The sequence below is a fragment of the Neopsephotus bourkii genome, unplaced genomic scaffold, assembly GCF_033783945.1.
Source record: "Neopsephotus bourkii isolate Nb327-2 ecotype Australia unplaced genomic scaffold, CSIRO-AGI_Nbou_v1 NB_1574, whole genome shotgun sequence".
In the NCBI taxonomy this organism is placed as follows: Eukaryota; Metazoa; Chordata; class Aves; order Psittaciformes; family Psittacidae; genus Neopsephotus; species Neopsephotus bourkii.
Window position 1 is genome coordinate 1,664,888 of NW_026902050.1, and position 21,339 is coordinate 1,686,226.

The 21,339-nt window shown below is 36.7% G+C and overlaps 1 protein-coding gene across 31 annotated transcripts in view; it reads right to left on the reverse strand.

The window, feature by feature from the left end:
* DLG1 (discs large MAGUK scaffold protein 1) overlaps nucleotides 1-21,339 on the reverse strand; it is a 169,436-nt gene that overhangs the window by 55,258 nt on the left and 92,839 nt on the right. For 12 of the 31 annotated variants that reach the window (XR_009728190.1, XM_061371455.1, XM_061371450.1 and 9 more), the window contains 6 exons: nucleotides 11,247-11,345; nucleotides 7,387-7,440; nucleotides 4,362-4,412; nucleotides 2,736-2,860; nucleotides 1,361-1,530; nucleotides 564-703 (listed from right to left, as the gene is read on the reverse strand). Coding sequence is in view for 30 of the 31 variants with exons in the window: in XM_061371455.1 (XP_061227439.1) it covers nucleotides 564-703; nucleotides 1,361-1,530; nucleotides 2,736-2,860; nucleotides 4,362-4,412; nucleotides 7,387-7,440; nucleotides 11,247-11,345 (639 nt within the window). In the remaining variant the exon portion in view is untranslated. Of the gene's footprint in view, nucleotides 1-563; nucleotides 704-1,360; nucleotides 1,531-2,735; nucleotides 2,861-4,361; nucleotides 4,413-7,386; nucleotides 7,441-11,246; nucleotides 11,346-14,547; nucleotides 14,830-21,339 lie in introns of those variants that run through there. The other 19 variants (XM_061371457.1, XM_061371469.1, XM_061371472.1 and 16 more) reach the window with 5 other exon arrangements.

Sequence of the window (21,339 nt, forward strand, 5' to 3'; positions counted from 1 at the left end):
TCTTGTTTTCCTAGCTGGACAACTACATTTGCAGATCGAATTTAAGAAAGTTTGAAGTTATTTTTACTTTGTGCATAGAAAATTCAACTTTGAAGTATTTTAAGCTTAACCCCCCCTTTACCCCACCAAGAAAAAAAAAAAATCTACCACACTGAAAGCATTACACTGAAATCCAATGTAAGCAGCAGTTCCACTGAAAGCTGGCCAGCCATCAGTACAAGGAGTTCCTTTCTGTTCTTATTCTTTGAAAAGAGAAACAATCCCATTGTAAGCTGGTTTACAAGCCTGTCACTCAGATCCCAGAACAATAAATGTAGGCATCAGAAATAGACATATAAATTTTGCATGAAACACTGGGCTGAGGAACAGATTTCCTGATGAGAGGGTGTTGAATGCTGGAGATTTAACACTTATCAGCTATTTTCTGGCAATATCAATTTTTCTACTGATTTCTATGAAATAACACTCTACACAAAATGAATCATGCCCTTACTGTGCTTAAAAGTGAATGACCATTAAAACAAACTAAAAAAAAAAAAAAAAAGCAAGCAGCTCTTTCTTACAGCTAAAAGTTTGTCTCCAATCTGAAGCTTCCCATCTTTATGTGCTGCCCCGCCTTCAATGATTTTGGTTACATAGATGCTGTTGTCTCCAGGTATATGCTGATTTCCCACACCACCGGCAATACTGAAACCAAGACCTGCTTGAAGATAAAGTCATTACTCAAGAAACCTTTTAGCATTCATTAGATTCACATTATTATGTTCCTAATAAAGCTATTTGTATCACACCTACACATACAAAAAAATATTAGGCTCTAGCTGAAGCAATGCTGGATGCCTTTCCAAGTGAACTCCATAATTTTCCAGAAAGTTCTGGAAAATATGTAACATTTACAAAAGTTCTGAAAATCAAAAGCTAAATAATTTATTTCAGACTTTGTGAAAGACGCTCACAGCAGAGCTAAAACATCACCACTGACATTTAAAAAAACACTGTCCAACATTTACACATACAGAAACAATGCAATACTTCATATATTTTTGATCCCTTCAAGACCCTTTCCAGGTAATTCAACTAAATATTTTATTCCCATTTGTAATACATTTTCAAATTAATAAATGTTATCAGAAAAACATTTTTATCACTTGAAAGAAAAATATGCATTCGACAAAAAAAGTTTCAAGACACACAGATGAAAATCCAGAAGCATCTGAGATGCCATTATTTTATCCTTCATTATTCTGCATTTCCTATGATTTTATATACAAGGTACTATTTTATTTTGGAAAATAAATGCAAAAACCTATCATCAGCTTTATCCTTCTTGTGAAACAGAAGCTTTGTATTTCCTACGTACCTTTAGGCCCTTTTACAAGTTTGATTTCCACTATTTTTTCTGTGACTGGTTTTCTTCTTTTGACATACAATCGTACAATTGATCCCGCTTCTTTCAATGCTTCAACTGCTTTACTGTGTGTCACATCACGAACATCCACCTCATTTACTCGTAGAATACAATCGTTAACCCTAGAGACAGAAACATTCATGTTCAGCTGTTGTGGCACAGCAGAGCAGACAAATTAGGAGCCTAATATTTTATTTACAGAATACTAACATTATTTTTATCTACAGAATACTAACATTATTTTAGACAGTATTTTGAGCTGAGGTTTGTACAAACTACTTTTAGGGCTATAAGAAACAATAAAAAAAATTCAGAATCTAGAAGACACACAATGAGAACACACTAGTTTTAAACCATGAAAGGAACAAGTCAACTTCCATTCCTGCTTTTCACAAGCTAAGGGCTGACCTTCCACTCTATTTAACATGTTGCTATAATAACACTGAGCTCTCGTTACAACAAGAACAATGCCTGACCCACCTGTCACCTCGTTCTGCCAGATGTACCTCTGACAATGGGCAATGGCTAAAATGACGCCTTGGAATAAGCTTACTAGGACTAAAAACACTAATGCATCATTTGCACAGAAAATGACAGGGCAAGTTTGTGACAACACAGGGGAAAAAAGCTGGTCCTACAATCACATGTGTTTTTTTTCCACACAGTAATACAGGAATATACTTAAAAGACTGTTCTGGGTTAGAAAAAATAATTAACACACTTTGTTATTAACTTCTAACAGCAGTCTTCAAGGGAAGTTGCAAGTATCACTTGCTACCATCGAGTAATATGCCAACATTTCTTCACTAGGAGTTAAGTAGCAGTATCAGTCCACAAATAAGAAAATGTGGTATAATGGAGAAGGAGTACTCAATGTAAATAAAAAATGCTGCTTCTGAAGATGTGCAGTATCTTTGAAAAATGAAGACACAAGCATGCCAAGCATAAAACAGGGTTGTTATTAAACTCAACTATCCTGCAGATCAGAATATCTGCACATGGAAAACCAAGAGCTACCTATGCAATCTAAGCTTTTCCTTTGCATACTGAATTAAGGACTATAAAATATACAGCATAATCAATTGACACCACCAGATAGACAAGGTGATAATTATGCTTAAATGCAGATTTTATTGGAGAGTGGGGGGAAAGGTGGAAACTGGTCCACTCAAGCATTTTTTATTGCTTACAAACCACTTCTGTAAGAAAAACTTAGTGAATGTAGTATAGCATGATAAAACTACTGGAAGTAACAGAAAATGTTTTATCTACTGTTTGAAAATATAATAATAAACATTTAGCAACCCAACACAGAAAATCATCATACCGTAATCTTCCATCCTGTGCAGCTGCACCCCCGGCTATAATTTTTGTAATAAAAATACTTGAATCATCCCCAATATGTGGGTTGTCTGTACCACCTGCAATGCTAAAGCCAAGTCCTGAATTTCCCTGAAGGCAGAGGGGGGAAAAAAATTAATTACACATTTCTTTTGGGGGGAAAAAGATACTCTAGTATATCTATTTGATTCAATATAGAACCACATCTGTATAATTTTCAGTGATAAAGAAATGTTAAAGGACACGTCAAGCAGTATAGTACATATAACCATTTATAAGATATAATTATACTTATTTTCATAGAAGTAACGAGAACTTAAATCATTATGTAACCCTAAGAGATACAGTCCCAACTCCACATCTTTCTTCTTGAAGTGAACTAGATAAAAATCTTCCCTGCCTAGTGAGACCTCACTTGGAGTATTGTGTGCAGTTCTGGTGCCCTCAACATAAAAAGGACATGGAACTGTTGGAACAAGTCCAGAGGAGGGCCACGAGAATGATCAGGGGACTGAAGCACCTCCTGTATGAAGATCGGCTGAGAAAGTTGGGGCTGTTCAGCCTGGAGAAGAGAAGGCTGTGTGGAGACCTCACAGCAGCCTTCCAGTATCTGAAGGGGGGCTATAGGGATGCTGGGGATGGACTCTTCATTAAGGACTGTAGTGATAGGACAAGGGGTAATGGGTTAAAACTTAAACAGGGAAGTTTAGATTGGATATAAGAAGGAAATTATTTCCTGTTAGGGTGGTGAGGCACTGGAATAGGTTGCCCTGGGAGGTTGTGAATGCTCCATCCCTGGCAGTGTTCAAGGCCAGGTTGGATGAAGCCTTGGGTGATATGGTTTAGAGCGAGGTGTCCCTGCCCATGGCAGGGGGGTTGGAACTTGATGATCTTAAGGTCCTTTCCAACCCTAACTATTCTATGATTCATACAAATATTTGCTTCTCATTATTAGTAAAGAATTATTTTTCCTGGAGAAGCCCCAAGTGATTTGTGTCACATATGCAATATACCCTCACAGATGCAGAGATTCAGGCAGACGTTTCTCTTTGAAGGTTGCCCTCCCTTACTGCAAGACCTCTTCACCTTCTCAGTAACCACGAGAACTGCACAGGTATCAAATATAACCATTTCTTCCTTTTTGTTAACAGTGCAGCTCAGTGAAAGGGAACTGAGATGGATCTCAAAATTGTAAATATTATGTGATTGTAAATATAATGTAATCTCAACTGGAAGCCCTGAATCTCAATATAAAACTTAGTGGTATAAGTAAACATGTATTATATATGGCAATATAGGAAACTAAATCATAATTTATATTATTGATCTCTACAAGCCTAGATAATAACATTAAAGGCAGTATGTCTCAGGGAAGATCCTTCCCCCATTTTGCTCTTGGACAAGGATATTAATAAAAACTTATATTCCTGGCTCCAGAAATTGGGTGTGTTTTTATTTTATTTAAATAATCTAAAAGGAAAAAAGGCAGGGGGAGGTGGGAGAGGAGGAATCAAACAGTAAAGACTGGTTTCTTTTGTATTGCCATTTAGCAGTATCAAGAGGCTAATTCTTAGTATTAAAGTATTATACAGAAAGACAGTTATCACGTTACCCTTTCAAGAGTGATTTCTTCATACTCATAATCTGCATCTGTGCCATTGACCTATAAAGAAAGAAAACTGAGACTTAGAAAGAATTTTACACTTTACACATCAGTTTGCCTGGCTCCCACCAAATCTCAGCTGATTCAGTGACCACTGAGCTCAGAGGGGACATGGGATTTTCACACTGCTCTGTACATGAATTTCTATGAGTTTAAAAGTCAATATTTCAGAGAGCAGGCTGCTCTATGCAGATAATCTAGAGCAGGGGCATTCTTCTGATTGCCAGGAAAAATAACCAAACCAATCAAAATACTCTTGAGATCCTCACATGTTCTCAGGCCATAAGGCAAGTTGAAATTGAGAAAAAAAAAGACATTGTGGGCTACAGAAGAAATTGCATAGAAAAGAGCAGTATTTTCAAACTTGCCTGTCATGGAGCAGAGAAAAATCAAAGACTGATGCTTTATGCCACTTCTCACTAGAAATGGGCAAGATCCTTATAAAGCAATTTTTAGCAACTGCTTATATTATTCTATTAGTATTTATCATGTTATATATATATACTAAAGATCAACCAATTAAAACAGGACCAAAAAGAGAAGTTTAGAAGTTTATTTCAAAATGCTGGATGAAAAGCCCCAATACTAGAAGTAAGCCTTGTCATCCCTAAGCTAGAAAGGAGAGTCTTTGGCATCTACAGAACAGGAATAGAATTTATTAACAGAGGTAATAAATACTTATATTAAGCAAAGCCAATGAAATATCAAATTCTTAATATTTAATATAAAAATATTATGAACATTTTTATGATTACTAGGTAATTATAAAAAATATAACATTTTTTAATTACTAAGATATCTTGGAACTCAAATTCATTCCTCTACAGTTACCTAGAGCAACATATACACCATGCAGGTACAGGAAATTCCCTATTTCAAGCCTTTTAGGATGAAATATTTAACAAAGTAAAAAACAGCATTTCTACTACTATTTTACAAAGCATCTGTGTATTCTTAAGATACCTGGTAGTCTTGTGTACTTTTTAATATACTATTCAAGATTTAAGGACACAAAACATGCATACAAGAAAGCATTTTAAAGGATCTGTACAGTTTTCTAGCAGAGAATAAAAAAAGGGGACTTGAATACAACCCGAGTAAAGTCAGAATCGCATCTACTTGATTCCTTGTATCTTTATATAACATATTTTAAAGCTCCAAAAACTGGACGTGAACCTTCACGGGTTACATACTGTCAAGCTCATTTATCCCTCACTACAGTCTTTCCTCAATCTAGAATTATTCTCCCCTTAACACAAATACCAGCCATGCCCATTCCAGACATAACAGATTGTTATCATCTTCTTTGTGCAGTACCTCAAAAATTATCATGTCCTTAGTGGTTTGTTTAATGGAAAAGATACGGTGGTTTCAACACGTGATATTTGTTCATTAAAAAGGGAAGCGGTCTTGACCGTACAAATACATGAAATTATATCTATTACTACACTGACACAAAAGGAGCCACCATGATCAGGAAGTCCTTGAGCTATTTACCTACAAGGATGACAACATGTCATCCAGCATAACAGTACCTGGGAAACGGTTCATGATGACTGATCAGTATGTGGGGTTTTTGGTTTGGTTTTGTTGTGGTTTTTTTTGTTTTGTTGGTTTTTTTTATAAATAACAAGGACAGATATTTATTTCTCTTGTCATTACTGTCAGCAAAACAAAGCCAATGTTTTTGCAGTGTTGTTTATTTCTATGTACAAAACTCCAACCCAATTTTGAAATATTAACATTTTGAAATATGACAAACAGAAGCAAACAAGAATTTCCACCATTTTTGTCTTCCAGTTTAGCTGAGTTTTGTCTTCCAGTTTAGCTCAGTTCTATAGTCTTTTTTTTTTTTTTAATAAAAAATACTTTTGAATTTATTTTATCTAACAAACTGAATTTATTTTATCTAACAAACATTAGCCGAGACAGGAGCAAGGACACATCAAATGATAAAAATCACTGCCATTTCCACCATTTGCAATGATCTCACATATACTAAGCCAGGCTTTATTTGCAGGGACTTCCCCTTCAAACACAACCAAGTCATTGTTATGAACATTTAGAACACTAAAACCTTAAGCATAGCCACTGCATGAAGAAGTGTTTTTATGAGAAATGCAACAGAAATGGTACATTAAATATTAAAGCATCTGCCTGCACAGTTGAAGAAACAGACTGTTCTCTGAACGTAAACTCTGGAACCTCAAACAACAGAGGTGATCCTGCCCCTTTACTCTGCTCTCGTGAGATCTCACTTGGAGTATTGTGTGCAGTTCTGGTGCCCTCAACATAAAAAGGACATGGAACTGTTGGAACAAGTCCAGAGGAGGGCCACGAGGATGATCAGGGGACTGGAGCACCTCCCATATGAAGATAGGCTGAGAAAGTTGGGGCTGTTCAGCCTGGAGAAGATAAGGCTGCATGGAGACCTCATAGCAGCCTTCCAGTATCTGAAGGGGGCTCTTCATTAGGGACTGTAGTGATAGGACAAGGGGTAACAGGTTCAAACTTAAACAGGGAAAGTTTAGATTGGATACAAGGAGGAAATTCTTTCCTGTTAGGGTGGTGAGGCACTGGAATAGGTTGCCCTGGGAGGTTGTGAATGCTCCATCCCTGGCAGTGTTCAAGACCAGGTTGGACGAAGCCTTGGGTGATATGGTTTAGTGTGAGGTGTGCCTGCCCATGACAGGGGGGTTGGAACTTGATGATCTTAAGGTCCTTTCCAGCCCTAACTATTCTATGATTCTATAACTGGGGGGCTTCTTGTTTGCTTTTGGTTTGTTTGGTTTTTTTGGTTTTTTTTTAATGTATGAAACAGGTATGTAAGGACTTCAAATGACCATCAGGAGAGCTGGGGAAATCAAGCACCACAGAGGTAAAGTCAGTTTTATTAAACAGTAACAACAGACCTACACAACAACATACATAAAGCATTATCTTAAGTTATAACTGAAAAGTAGTGTAGACTTACATATGTTGGTGTCTCCAAAGAATCTGTATTCACCAGCACGGGAGGAGGGTTTGCCTTTAATAAAAGAAAAAAAATAATTATACAGCATAAGAGAAAGCAACACTAATGATAATTATGAATATTTAATTTGCTGAGCTTCTCAAAGTTCTATCAAAAGGTAGCCTGGGCTTAAGAACCTCCAGAATTCACCTACTGAAACATTTGTTTCTACCTGAAATGCTTTTCTTTTTTTTTTTTTTTTTTTTTTGACAAAGCAACGCTCTTCAAAACTCCGAGCTCGTATTTCATACACAAGTTCTGTCATTTATTACCTTGTTTTTCAAAAACAAAACAAAATCTGAGCCATGCTATCTTTTGATATGCCAGTTACTGTAGAACTTGTGGTATGACATTCAGAAGTTGCTTTATCAACCAGTGTTCTTCTTTCTTCATACAAGGAACACATTTCCCCCACACCCCCTTCCTCTTCAACCTGCAAACTGGAAACTTACAGAAATCCAGACTTTGGGAAAAAGGACCTACAAAACTGACTTGGAAAGCAAATCCACAGCAGACCTTCATCTACCACAGCAGCAAGTGCTTCCATCAGAAAATTGTAATGGATTCACAAGCAATAAGTAGTCAGATATTACTGCTACACATATGAAGTAGTATACCATTCTTGCTAGGAAGGAACTGGTAGAGTAAGCTAATACTTTTACTCTCTGATGTTAATGAGATTTTTCTTCTGCAAAAAATGTGGTTTCAACTGGGGGGGGGGGGGGGAATCTCCATGCAGACTTACGGGATTTATATGTGAAATGAATCCAACTAAACAGATTCCCTATTTTTACATCAAGTATCTGCCTTTGAAATAGGCAGCATCTAGCCATCTCTAAGAACCAACAAACCAAATGTGCAGATATATGAAAGTTAATGTCCTTACTGCTTCCATGAAGATTTATATATATATATATATATATGTACACAGATCCATAATTTTAAAATTAAGACATTATTTGTTTAATCACTTATGTGTGCGTGTGTGTGTGTGGAAATAAATTTAGGGGCAGCTTAACAGGCTGCATTAAACAGCATTAAACCCACAGACCTATGCTATTCAACTGTATTTTAATTTCAATACCATGACAACATATTTCTGAAGACATAATCATTCCTAAAGCTTAAAGTCTGTAAAGATGCTATCAAACAGGTTGGGTCTCACCCAGCAATTCTCTTAGTAGAAGCATGCACAGAAATCAACTATTAGTTATATATATATAAATCAACTAGTATTCCAAAGAAAATCTGTCAAAACAATGCTATCCCCCACATGTTCTGCCATTAAGTTACAATCTAATTTCTTATTCGTGAAAATTCTACTAAAATAAGATTAAATTAAAATATCATGTATTAAAAACACCAATCAAATTATTCATCACTATCCCTGCAAGAGCTTTACAATTAACACAGTTGTAAGAAAACCTGAACAAAACAATGCATTGTATTAACAAGAACCTGATGGAATATGAGGCATTAGGTTCCTCATCTCCACTGAATCTACAAGAGACCAGTGTATATATATTCATTTTATATTCGTGCAGCAACTATGAAAAGATTTCTACTTCTGAAATAGAAAACAAAGATTCATTTTGAAAGTTCAGTCACATTCTTTATATTTCAGCCAATTTTTTATTTTTAAATAATTTGATATTATTAATTTAATGCACTACCCAAGGATATTTAACAAAAGCAGTGCCAGTGTCAGCTGCCTTCCCACGAATCTGTTCTCGAGGCTAAGTGTTTTAATGTCTTAAAGAAAGAAGAGGAAGTCTAAATAAATGCAAATTGCTACTACTAGGTGAGGATTCTACATGAACAGTGTATGTCTGAGGCACAAACTAGTCAACTGATTCAAAACACCTTCTGTAACTTAAGAGACTGTTCTTAACACTCCTCCTGCATTTATCCAAATCCTCCATCAAGAAGCAATAAATTACCACCATTTCCAAGCAGGAGGGAGAATAGCTTTGTGTCAGGCATTCCAAAGGTGTGCCTGGACACTGCAAAGACACAAGACAACATACAAATCAAAACATCAAAGGTTTCTGGAAGGATGACCTAGTATTTCAGTCTGTTTTGCAACAGCTCTCCAAATTACCTAACACTTTCAAGCTTCTGTGCCAGGGCTTGTTCAAATATTTAAAAGCCATTTGACAAGTTTGTTTACAAGCAGACTAAGGGTTTGCCTAAGGGGTAAAAGTGATTAACAAAACACAGAGACATATCTATTCCTCAAAAATGCATCTGCCAAATCCAAAGTTGATTATAATTTTCTGTGGTATTTTCTAATTGCTTAGAATCAGCAACGATGTAGAATTATACAGCTAACTCCTGCAGACATTTCTATGCACTCAAAGGCACAGGTCACACAATTCTTACTTTTCTGCCTATAATTCAGAATCATTAGTGGAAAGTACTACTGTCACAGCAATGGCAGCCAAATACACACAGAACTAATTATTTTACTTTAGATTATCTTTAGCCTAGTGGCAATTCCCTGAAGTACAAGCCACTGGAGACTCGAGTTATCTTTATCCATCAAGGCGGACAGCAGAAGTCCACTGGTTGCACTAGTCAGTGTGCCTCAAATCCCGATGTGGGCATAATCCCTCTATAAGAAAGAAGTATTTCTGAAACGAATCAAATCTCTGGTCTGTCTGTTGGCAAAAGCATGGGTGACAAATTTGTGTAGACACACATCCACCAGAACTTGCAATATAAAACAGGCAACTGTAAAACTTTTGATAATTATTGGATTATGCAAAATCTAACAATGTAGAAGAGATTAAAAAAAAAAAAAAAAAAAAGATCAGCAGCTACTGGAAGTTTACCCATGTGGCTTGAAAGCAGACCTTCAGAAAAAAAATACTGACATAATTACTACAAAAATAATCCAGTAATGTTCTGCACAGCTTCATTCCTTTTTAAAGTCAGTATCTGCTACCACATAATTCCAGAAAGAGGTCCATCTTTTCATCATTTGAAACACTTGCACTGAAAGTGACAGAAAAGTTACTCCCCAAAAAAATCAAAGCAGAATGCGATTCTATAAATGTCACTGCTACCTATCCTAAATTATTCCATAGCTTGCCATGCTGTCGTCACATATTCCAAGTTATATGCAGGATATTAATGTTAACTAATGTTTACTGCTTTCATTTCTCTTGACAGGGTTTGAGGGGTATTTGTTTCTCTACCCCCCTCCCCCCGGGTTTGCTTGGGGTTTGTGCGTGTTGACATTATGTTACCTAAAGGAAGAAGGTCCAGAAGGGAAGCACATTTTATAAGTCAAATACACTGTGAATTGAACCCTCAAGGGGCACCCCAAGGACACCAATACTAACAGATGCCTGGAGAACATTGGAAACTTCATGCAAGTGCAATCAGTGAAAGACATGCATTAAGTATTTGTATATGAGACAGAGAATTTTTTTCTCATAAATAATTAAATCAAGTAATAAGATTTCAGCAAGGATGAAATGGCTCTAAAAGTATTATGTGAACACACAATGTCCTATTACTTCTTTCCATTCTTTTGGTTGCTTTTTCTTCTTTAGTTATTTCACAGCTTATTAATATGTTCCCATTACAAAAATCTAGGTGTTTTAAATTGACTGAAATCTGCTATAAAAACACACACAAATTAGGGTGAAACTAGCATATTACTAATTTGGCTATTTCACAGTTCATCTCAAACCCGTGTGCATGAGAGTACCAAAAGGTGAATTTAAACACAACAATGAAATAAACTGCATAAATAAAAGTTGAACAAATTTACACAAGCACAAAAAGAAAACAAAAAAAAAAGTAATAAAAACCTGTGGTATGGTGGATGGGATGACAGTGGTCTCAGCAGGGACTGGTGGGACAGGGATCACAGGGACAATGGGAGAAGAGGAAGGAACAGCTTCTGTGGGCTAAAAATCACCAACAAAATGTCAAAAATAACAAAAAACAGAAAACATTTTCAACAAAATTCAAACTTAGCAGCTTAAAAAAAAAATTTCTGAAATAGCATACGGATTTAGACTATACCTACAACTGAAGACAAACAGCCACCTTTCACCATGCGGTATATGGCAGTGCATTCTCAGTAACATGCTAATGTCAAAGACCTCAAAGTAGTAAGACATATCCAGATTGCTCATTTATACCAAGCTACTCACCCTGCAGTACAGAGTGATGAGACTTTAGGATCCAACAGAAAACCTGTTTATATCAACAGACAGACTCAAGCTTTTTGTGGACTGGTTTCACAACAGAAGCCCCTCACCAACATACAACAGTGTGCAAAACAAGGAAACAGTGGCTAAAGTTGATAGCACCGAACAAAGTTAATATTCCTTTTCGATAAAGGGGTATAATCAGAAGTACATTAACGTTTCTGAAGTGGGCAAAAACAAAGAAATGTTTTTAGTTAAATGTGCAGAAGCTCCTAAAATAGATTCAATCTATATTTCAAAGATCTTCATACAGGTTTACAATAAACCTTCAGACCAGGAGAATTTTAGGCTACGAATTATCATTAAAATAATAATCAGGAAACCTACTGTCACGTCACCTGCAATGGAACAAAATTACCAATAGCCTTTTTAGCAAAACATTGACTCGAATCATTTTTAGATGTTAACATACTGGTTGTCAACAAGCTGTCAGCAACATGAACTACTGGTAACTATTACTGAAATTACAATCTGAAGAGCACATCAAAGTCCTTGCAACTTAGTTGTTACAAGACATTCTTGTGATCTCTAAACAAAGCATCATGACACAGAAAATACTAAATCCTGAAAATGAACCAGGATACCAGAACATAATAGTATTAAGCATACTTTAAGAGTCAGATCTTTTAAAACACAAAGCATCATACAACAATAGCATACACTAAATTAAAGAGTAAAAGCAAATATTAAAGAAACCTGAAACAGCCGAAAAGCAGCAACCCCTAATAAATGTACGTATGGTATTTCTACAAAGGGTTTTTTCAACTCCATATACCCAAAATGAGCAGCTGGTGAAAAAAGTTGCACTTATCAGAAGATGTAAGAACAAGATTTGATATCTTGAAAGTTTACTACCAATGTAATTTAGGCATCATTACATCTATAGACAACAGCACAATCCTTCAAGTGTTACAAAAAAGAAGGGTGAGGGAACATCTAAACTGGCCTAGAAAAGTGATACTACACATTCTGCAAAGGATGCAGGAAATACTTAGCACAACAAACCTCCAGTTACTGGAAGAACGATGCAACCTTTAGAGGACAGATCGAATTAAACAGCTTGAGCAATCATTCAGCTCTACACATGCAAAAAATAAGCCACTGCTTCAAGTCTGCCCTGTTCCAAAGTAAGCAGCTTCCCATGTATGTACATAGTAAAAGTCCCGTTAACCACAATTTCAGATATACACATATTACGTATCAAAACATTACACAGCATTAGCGCTGAAAAGCTAAACTCTAGCAGGACAGAAAAAAATCCAGCTTTACACTTACAACTCCTGCAATACGAGAAGGTTAAAAACAAACTGAAATTATTCTTAGATACTGACCATACACCTCCCTGCCTTTCTGCTTACCAAAAGAACTGACCAAGTCACAGCTGATTTCCTTATGGGCCAAACCATCTGCACCCCAATGGCAGCTTTATTCCCCTGCTTTCTCTCTTTTCCCAGTTCTTAACTCCCACATCTTTCTGGGCCTGTCATTCCCAAATGCTTCAAGAATCCTTACAAACAGTTCCAATTTCTATCATTATGTCAAAACTGACATTGTCCAAAGTCCTTTAACTCTTTCTGGTTCCAGTCTCCTAAGCTGTTAGTACTGTTGTCATATTTTTCCTTTGCACTGTTGGTTTAGCTGAAAAAAGCTGCTCCCTGCTTCTCCTGGCTGTGTTCTCTGGAGTCTCCTTCACTACCATGTGGGTGAGGAAAGAGGAGATAACACTGGCAACCACTTTCACAGGATGTTTAACTCCAAATGAAGGTAAGACTGTCTTCAGTTGGACATTTCATGGAATACAGTGAACTGATGCAGGCAATATGGCTATCACAAGTGATGACAATGTAAGAAACTGAAGTATTTTTAATTGTCAGCAAAAGAAGACCTGGTACTTCCTTGTAAAAGAACACCACTAATTTTCTTTTAGTATAGCATATAGTAAGTCCAAAAATTATTATATCATACAGGTATCTGAGAGCAGCTGAATAAACTCCAATAGCCCAGAGTATCACTTTCAATGCTTTTCTTCTCAAGAATTTTCACAAAACATTTGCAATTTTTAGGAATTCTCCAAAATACACTAAGGAATTTTGAAAAAAACAAAAGCTTATCCCTCAAAATAACTTTAAACAAACATGTCTGACTGAAACATTTAATGGTCCTGGTTTAAATGGACACAAATTAGAGAGAAGGTATCAGGCCAGTTACAAGACACGTTTAAATATACGTGAACTACAGCAGACAAATATGATACACTACTATATACAGGAATGCATAACTTGAACAGTAACTCGTGTTAACAGAGCCTGTCAGCCCAAATAAACGTGCCAACACCTACAGCAAAGTGATATGTTTAAAAAAGCTATGATAATAATGCCTTTAGGTCATCAATTTAAATGCATACCTCCAAATCTAATACTAAATCCAGATGTTGTGAAAAGGAAACCATTTTCTCATGTTTAACCAACATAGACTAACTCCTTCTGTGAGGAAATACAGACTAACCCAAAATTAAATCAGAGCACCATATATATCCTATAGCAGATCAACTAAACCAGCAAACTCCATAATGCTGCTTTTTGTAATGTCATAAAAGATACATTTTGAAGAACAAAAGCCAGATTTTCCTCAGCTTCAGAGTAATTACTGTAAAAAGTCCATACTGTACCACAAAGCAACAATCTTAAATGGAAGAACACTGAGCAGAAATATTTCTTTGCCAGACAAATTTCAATTACTGCTACTTTGATTTTTAGCAATACAACATGAAAGCCAATCAAGTAACACAAAGTCTCTAGAATAGCAGGAATAAAACTACAGACAGAAAAAAAGTGTGACATACTTTCTACACTTGGCATTAAAAATACACATCTATAAATACCTGTGCAATACATACCTTTTCTAAAGAACAATTAGAACATGAGCCGTCAGACACCCAACCACTAGCAGCTTTTACTTTTGCTGTGCTTTTTGTAGGACTCTTTTTTACACTATCGCGTAGGTTTGTAAATTTTCCTCTGTGTTTGGAAGGCCCTGGCAGTGTGGATGAACTAAAAGATGGACAAACGCTCAGTGCCCGCTGCTGATGCCAGGAAAGCTGCTTTGGCTGCATATGAAGATTCTGACGTATTTCCATTCTCGGGCTCCTTGTTAAATCAGTGAGCTTGAGTGTTCCCATTTCACCATCATGAGCAGTCATGAAACTAACACCTCAAACAGTCCTTTTGCAAAAAAAAAAAAAAAAAAAAAAAGGAAGTAAAATAAACCAAAACCCAGAACGGTAAAAATATGATTGTTTTCTGGATTATGGTCATAGAAAGAAAGACTAAATGCTGTTTCAGCTAGTACTGTGTGTTGTGTACTCTCCTACTCTATTTAAAGAGCACCATTGAACCACCACACAACAGTCAATTTGCTGGGTATAAATAATCAATGCAATGCAGAAATTACTGAACAGATGGCAAAAGTCATCTGACTTTATTAAAAAGCTATGAAAGGTTCTAGTTATTTTCTTTCTCCCATAAACTCCTACTGTCCCTAACATCTTTTGTATTTTACCACCTCAAAACTTGTCCAAGGTTTACATCTATTTTCAAATTCCTCTACATTTCTGAACACCTTAGGAGAGCTGCAAACTAAGGAATTTAAAGAAGCTTATAATGAAAAGTATATGAATTTTGAATGGGCTGACATGTTGTGCAAGATTTTAACATTAAACTTCCAAAGAAAACAAATTTGGTCAGACCATTAAATTGTTGACAAAAAGTAATTCTTGTTATTGTTCAAGAGTTGCATTTTCATGAAATACAGCAGCACCGTGAGACCACAATTTTAAGGTGCACATTCTTTAGAAATTTAAAGAAATACAAGTTCTTTATTTTACTCATTTAGGTTTTAATGCCAAGGATGCATGATTTCTATATTACATTTTTACCCCAGTTTTCAAAACAAAAAAGCTCCAGAACAGCTCCTACCCACACGCAGCTTGATTTAATCATGTTGTTGAATATTACATTTGCCAGCCTTTTTTTTTTATTTCATCATTCTGAAAAGAGGTAAGGATCAGTGTTAATTTCCCAGAGTCTATGTGAAAACTGACAGCTAAACAGTGACACCTATATTCCTAGCCTTACAGAAGGAAGAATGAGGCTCACGGCAGTGGTCATGAAGTCTCAACAGCAGACACACCACCACTTTTTGCACTGGTGGGGCAGCCACAGCAAACACTATCTGCCTCTTGCACCATTGGTCTGAGTCACAAATATGCTGTGAACCTGAATATCTGATGCTGGATATGGTAAGAAAGAAGGACACTAGCCAATTGTAAACAAAGCTTGATTTGGTCAGCTGTACTGTATTTAGATAAAATGGAGATATTTCATCAGTTCATAGCATTAAAACATGGTTATTCTTCCTCTCCCTCTACACTTTCCTACAGCACATCTGAATATTTAAATAATGAGTTAGCATAATTTTTACAGAATAAAAAACCAGAAATACAGACCTAAGTACAAAGATTTCCAGTTATTTTTAGCATAGATATTAAGAGATAAATAGGAACTGACAGATGCTGCCCTAATCAACAAGAGCTGCCATGTCTCATCATCTACCCAGAATGGATGTTATCAAGTACTGCATAACGTATCATTAATGCAATATTCATAAATGCAGAGACAGAAAGGTTTCTGGCCAGTGACAGGAAGCTGGAAACATGTTGGTCATACATTCGCAGACTGTGCATGCACATGGTAGGTACATCTTTTACTTTTGAACCATCGGGGAGCTGGAGGACTATGTCCCACTAATACACATGGGCACATCCACCCAGGTTGTTCTCTTTCAGATAACAGTAATCTCCACATTTTGTAATTGAAAAGCAAAGTCAGAAAGGAAGCATGTTGTGAAGCTGCATAAACAGTTCAAAAATAGCACATCACAACTAACTCTTTCTCCTTTGAGAAATTTCCACAGAGGCATTAATGCTGAGCAACTTTGAGGCACATTTTCCAGGCTGCAGGGATTATTTGGATGAAACCTGTGTCTTGTATCAAAGCCTCTGTATCAGTATCCTCTTTGGCAACAGTGTGCCAAATGGCTGCTTTTGTAGGGCACAAACTTCAAACTTCTGGTTTGGTGTTTTTTTGATGTCACCAAGATTGCTTGCGGTTTAGCACGCTGCATGCATACCACCCATTGTACTTGCATATCAGTAACTCTGTATTTTCTACCCAGCATGACATTGTCTAATTATTAAAATGTAGAAAGGAAGAAGGAAGGGGGGTTGTGTATAAGGCTTTTCTCTTGCGTACATAATAAATCCTAAAATAACTGATGTTCCACATACAAAAGGAACGTCTTATTCCTGGAGGCATCAACTTTGTTGACAACACATAGACAAAGTAACCTCTTGATTAAAAAGAAAATCAGCTTCGAAATGTGCTAAGCAAGAAAGTGAGGGCAAGGAAGGAGATGCTGGATACCATAATTCCTGGAAACCTCATTGTCTGGCTTCCTATATTCTCCCCCAAACAGGAACGGGAAAGACACAATACAGAAGAAAAGACAAAGGAATTCACAGTTCTCCAGAGTGACCTCAGACATGCTGGCTTCAGTGACAAAAGAATAAAGATAATGTAGCAGATAGCTGACAACAACACAAGGTTTTTTTTCTGGAAGCCCTCATGCCTTTGGTCCCCGAGATGATATCAGTAAGATATCAATAATTAAAACAAAAACTTGAAAGCACTTCCAGTTCCAAAAGCAACAGTCCAGTCCAAGCACTAAAACATGGCCAAATAACACAGGGCACAGACAGAATACCTAACTCATCCGCGGCTGCATGGTGTGCCAGGACAACCTAAAGTGATAAAGCTTACACCACACTGAAATTCAGTGTTATGCAACTATGGAAAGCAAATACAGTGTTTTGGTCCAAAAAAAAAACATGGGGAAAAGAGGAAAGGAACATATAATCAATGCACAGCTTATCTACAGTGATCACTGTGAAAGCAAAAGGAAAACAGACAATAGCAAAAAAAAAAGAAAACCACAAAGAAAAGAGTAGAGAAAGCAAAAGATAATCAAAGACATTAGTTAGATATTTGAGAGCCATGGTGATCATTCTGCTCAATTACATTCACACATGAGGTAAGGCAGAGCCTGCCCTGCAGTTGCACTGATAGGAATAAAAATAATAAAGTCTCTGGCGAGGCAGTGGGCCGTATGCGTAATTCAAAGCGAGAAAAAGCAGTTACGTAACTAGAACTGCACAGGTTTGGCAGCTCATCTCCTGAATGCAGAAAGCCTGAATCTTGCAAGTGTTCTCTGCAGACTGTATTCATTACCAGCATGAACTGCTCTACTCTAATATCAAGCGCTAAGTGATTTTTCGTAACCAGAGGGGTTCAGGATTAGGCTGTGGTTTCATATTACATACTAACTCAGAACAATTTGTTGCTAACACAAAGCTGACTCATCAGTATTTCAGTCTTTCAAATTACTACATCAAATGCACAGTGCTTCTTTGTAGCAACCTGTTAATTGTGCCAGTAACCTTTTACAAGTAGTTTTTAGGTCAAGTACCATTTCTTTCCATATTCTGTACAACACCCACTCAATAGCTGGGTGACAATAATATTCATGTGACAAAATTTCCTTTTCCATGGAAAAGAATATTACCACTATTTGACCAGCAACGCTGGCTGCAAAGGTGTTTTTTCAAAACATCAATGACCAACAATTGCTACTTCAAAAAGCAATCCTAATAGCTGGGAGAATCCTCCAAAAATAACTTTGTATTTCATCCCTTCCCTTGCCTTCAAAGCAGATCACAAAAACCAGCGACATCTGTTAATATGACTTGACTGATGGAAACAAGCCCATATTCATTACCTCTTCTTGAAAGCAGGAAATAGAATAGCTTCCAAAGTGAACAAAACTTTCAAAAGTGGTAGGAAGAAACAATTTTGATTCAATACCCAATGACAAAGCTAAATATAACAGCTGTAATTCCTTTCTAAAGATATATAATTTAAGGTTTGGCAGTGTAGTTTTATATCTTTTCTCTCAACTACATCCTAGAATGCCACAGGACATTTCACTAGTAAAGCCTGCTATTTTAAGAACGCTGCATCCACCTTCCTCAAAATCACAAAAGTCAATACTTATCTAAACATACCTTCAGGGATTTACAGGCTCTTTGGTGGGGTCCAACAGTGGTAAGAATAAAGCACAACTGCCACCCATCCTCATTTAGAAACCATACTAGCTGTATGCTGCCCAGAGCACCTCAGAGTCCAACCACACAGCTAGAGCTAGCATGAACATGGATGCACCATCTCTGCCATATTCCTCCCTAAGTCAGTGCTATCTTGTGACCTAGGCAGATCTTTAGTACCACATGTCAGTGACTTGCGTTGTTTAAGCAATAAATTTAAGACATGTATATTTTTCTTTAGTGTATTTCTCGAGGACTTAAAAATGTTTCGTCAAGGGTATCTGGAAACAAAACATAACACAAGATTTCCCCACTGCCAAAACAAAATTTCACAAGAATAGAATAAAATTTAAAAAATCAACAAGTTTCACAAGAGCTAAAAAAGTGTAGAACTATCTAACCATAACCAACCATGTAAGTATTGACTTGAAATTCCAAACAATGGTCATATATCAAAACAGCACGTAACACAATCAGACATGCTAATATGCTGCATGTATCTGAATTTTTAAAACTGTGAAAAATCAGTACTTTTTGAAAATGTACCAATTCCCTCTCTACAGGCTTGTTATTTCTTCTATGTGAAAAAGGTTTTCTTATCAACAGACCATTACTTTGCTTTAAAAATGCACTTTCCAGCAAATGAACTCACCTGTCCACCTTGTTCAGAATGTTACTACAGTAACTCTACAGTTTTGATATGGATGCCATATCTATTTCATACACAGTGGCTAAAATTTGATGAAATGCATGCACATTTTCAGCCCTAACCTCTCATGTACAAATGGTGTCACAAATTTCTATCAGGAATACTTCATAGACGTGAAGGTGTCGTTGAGACACTCCTATCCAAGTCAGCATGCTCCATGCTGGTTTTCAACAATACATTAATTTAACATAAACAAAACCTTAAGAGAGACTGGCCAGGGTAAATTAGAAGCTTGATTTAGATAGCCTCAACCCATGTGTGGCTACAATTAAGCCTGCTTATCATTCTGCACTGACAATAAGGGTACAAAGCTTTTTGGCTTCAGATCTGCGTTTCTGACCCTCCTACTCCTTCAAGGTCTTCCTGTTCCTTGCTGTGATGGAGCAAAGACTGATTATTGTGGTCTCCCAAGGATGAAGGAATAATAATACCTCATTTTCCACCTTTACTCTACAGGTTTCTCCTAGGAGAGTTTCGACAGAAAGCACAGAAACGAAAAAGCTGAGCCTGAAGCCTGTAAGGGTATGCCTACATGAAGATGCACAGGTTAGTACATAACCGTTTTACTAAGAGATTTTGAGGCCAAGCAAGGCATCTTTGAGCTGTAACATCAATCCACATTAAGTACTGTAAAGTTTTTCTGGATCCCAGAAATGAAAATGTTTACCTACCCAGCCCTTGTAGATTCAAAGGATCAGTCTTAATGCCTGTGACTTTAGACATCACTTTTCTCAGAGTACACTATGGCTCTTGAAAAATCTTATCTGTGTGAGCACTCTAAAGACACACAGCTAGCATGCTAAATAGGTCTGAACTGAGGTGTTATCTGGTTGGTTGGTTTGGTTTTGTTGTGTTTAGTTTGTTGGGGTCTTTTAACTCAGTCAACAAATTGATTCTCTAACCTAGTTTCTTTCTCAATCCCCACAGCATTTTACAATGAACTCAAATGAACTTCAATCTCTGAACTTAAAACTTAAATAAATAGCTCTGAATGGGAAAAACAGTGACAGCGGAGTATCTGTAAAATCACGGATGGTGACAATGACCTGAACTTACAGACAATCTAGCAATTTATTTACTGTCAATTCTCTATTGCAATCTTCATCTACAAAAATTGCTGAACAGCAGGAACTAACCTCTCCCCTCTCTATCAGGATCTAAAAATGGGCCCTTACAGGCACAACAGTCAAAGTTTCATATAAAGGAGACCACCACTGTCCACTTCTTACATCTGCTGCTCAGAAAGAATTACTTAGCTCAAACTAATTTGGCCCGCAAAATCCCTCAGGGACTGCTGAAATACCTTAATCTCACTTATATTCCAAACCCAAAATATACAAACTGTACACGAAGTTGATACTGATTTTAATAAAGGTAATTTGTGACTTCTGTTTTTCCAATACAAAACATCTAGCACAGAAACCTATGCAGCAGCTTAGTCATCTGTATTCACCAAGCAAATCAGCACTCCAAGCTCAAAACAGAATTAGGAGGCTCATCATTTAGGTTTGTAAGTGCTACTGTGCATTAATTTAATGGATTTAATTTGCAACTTAAAGCAAGACCTAGAAAACTCCATTTAAAGTAATATTAGCCTTAAGAATAGTAGCTGTCATTATTACACTAAAGAGTCCACAAAGAAGCCCAAGCAGTGTTTCAGCATAAGGAAGAAACCAGGCACAGAGAAAATGTGCTCTAAGGCTTTATTATAGAAAAAATAATGGCAGCTCTAGGGTATCAATATCTTAGGTTTTGAAATTCAC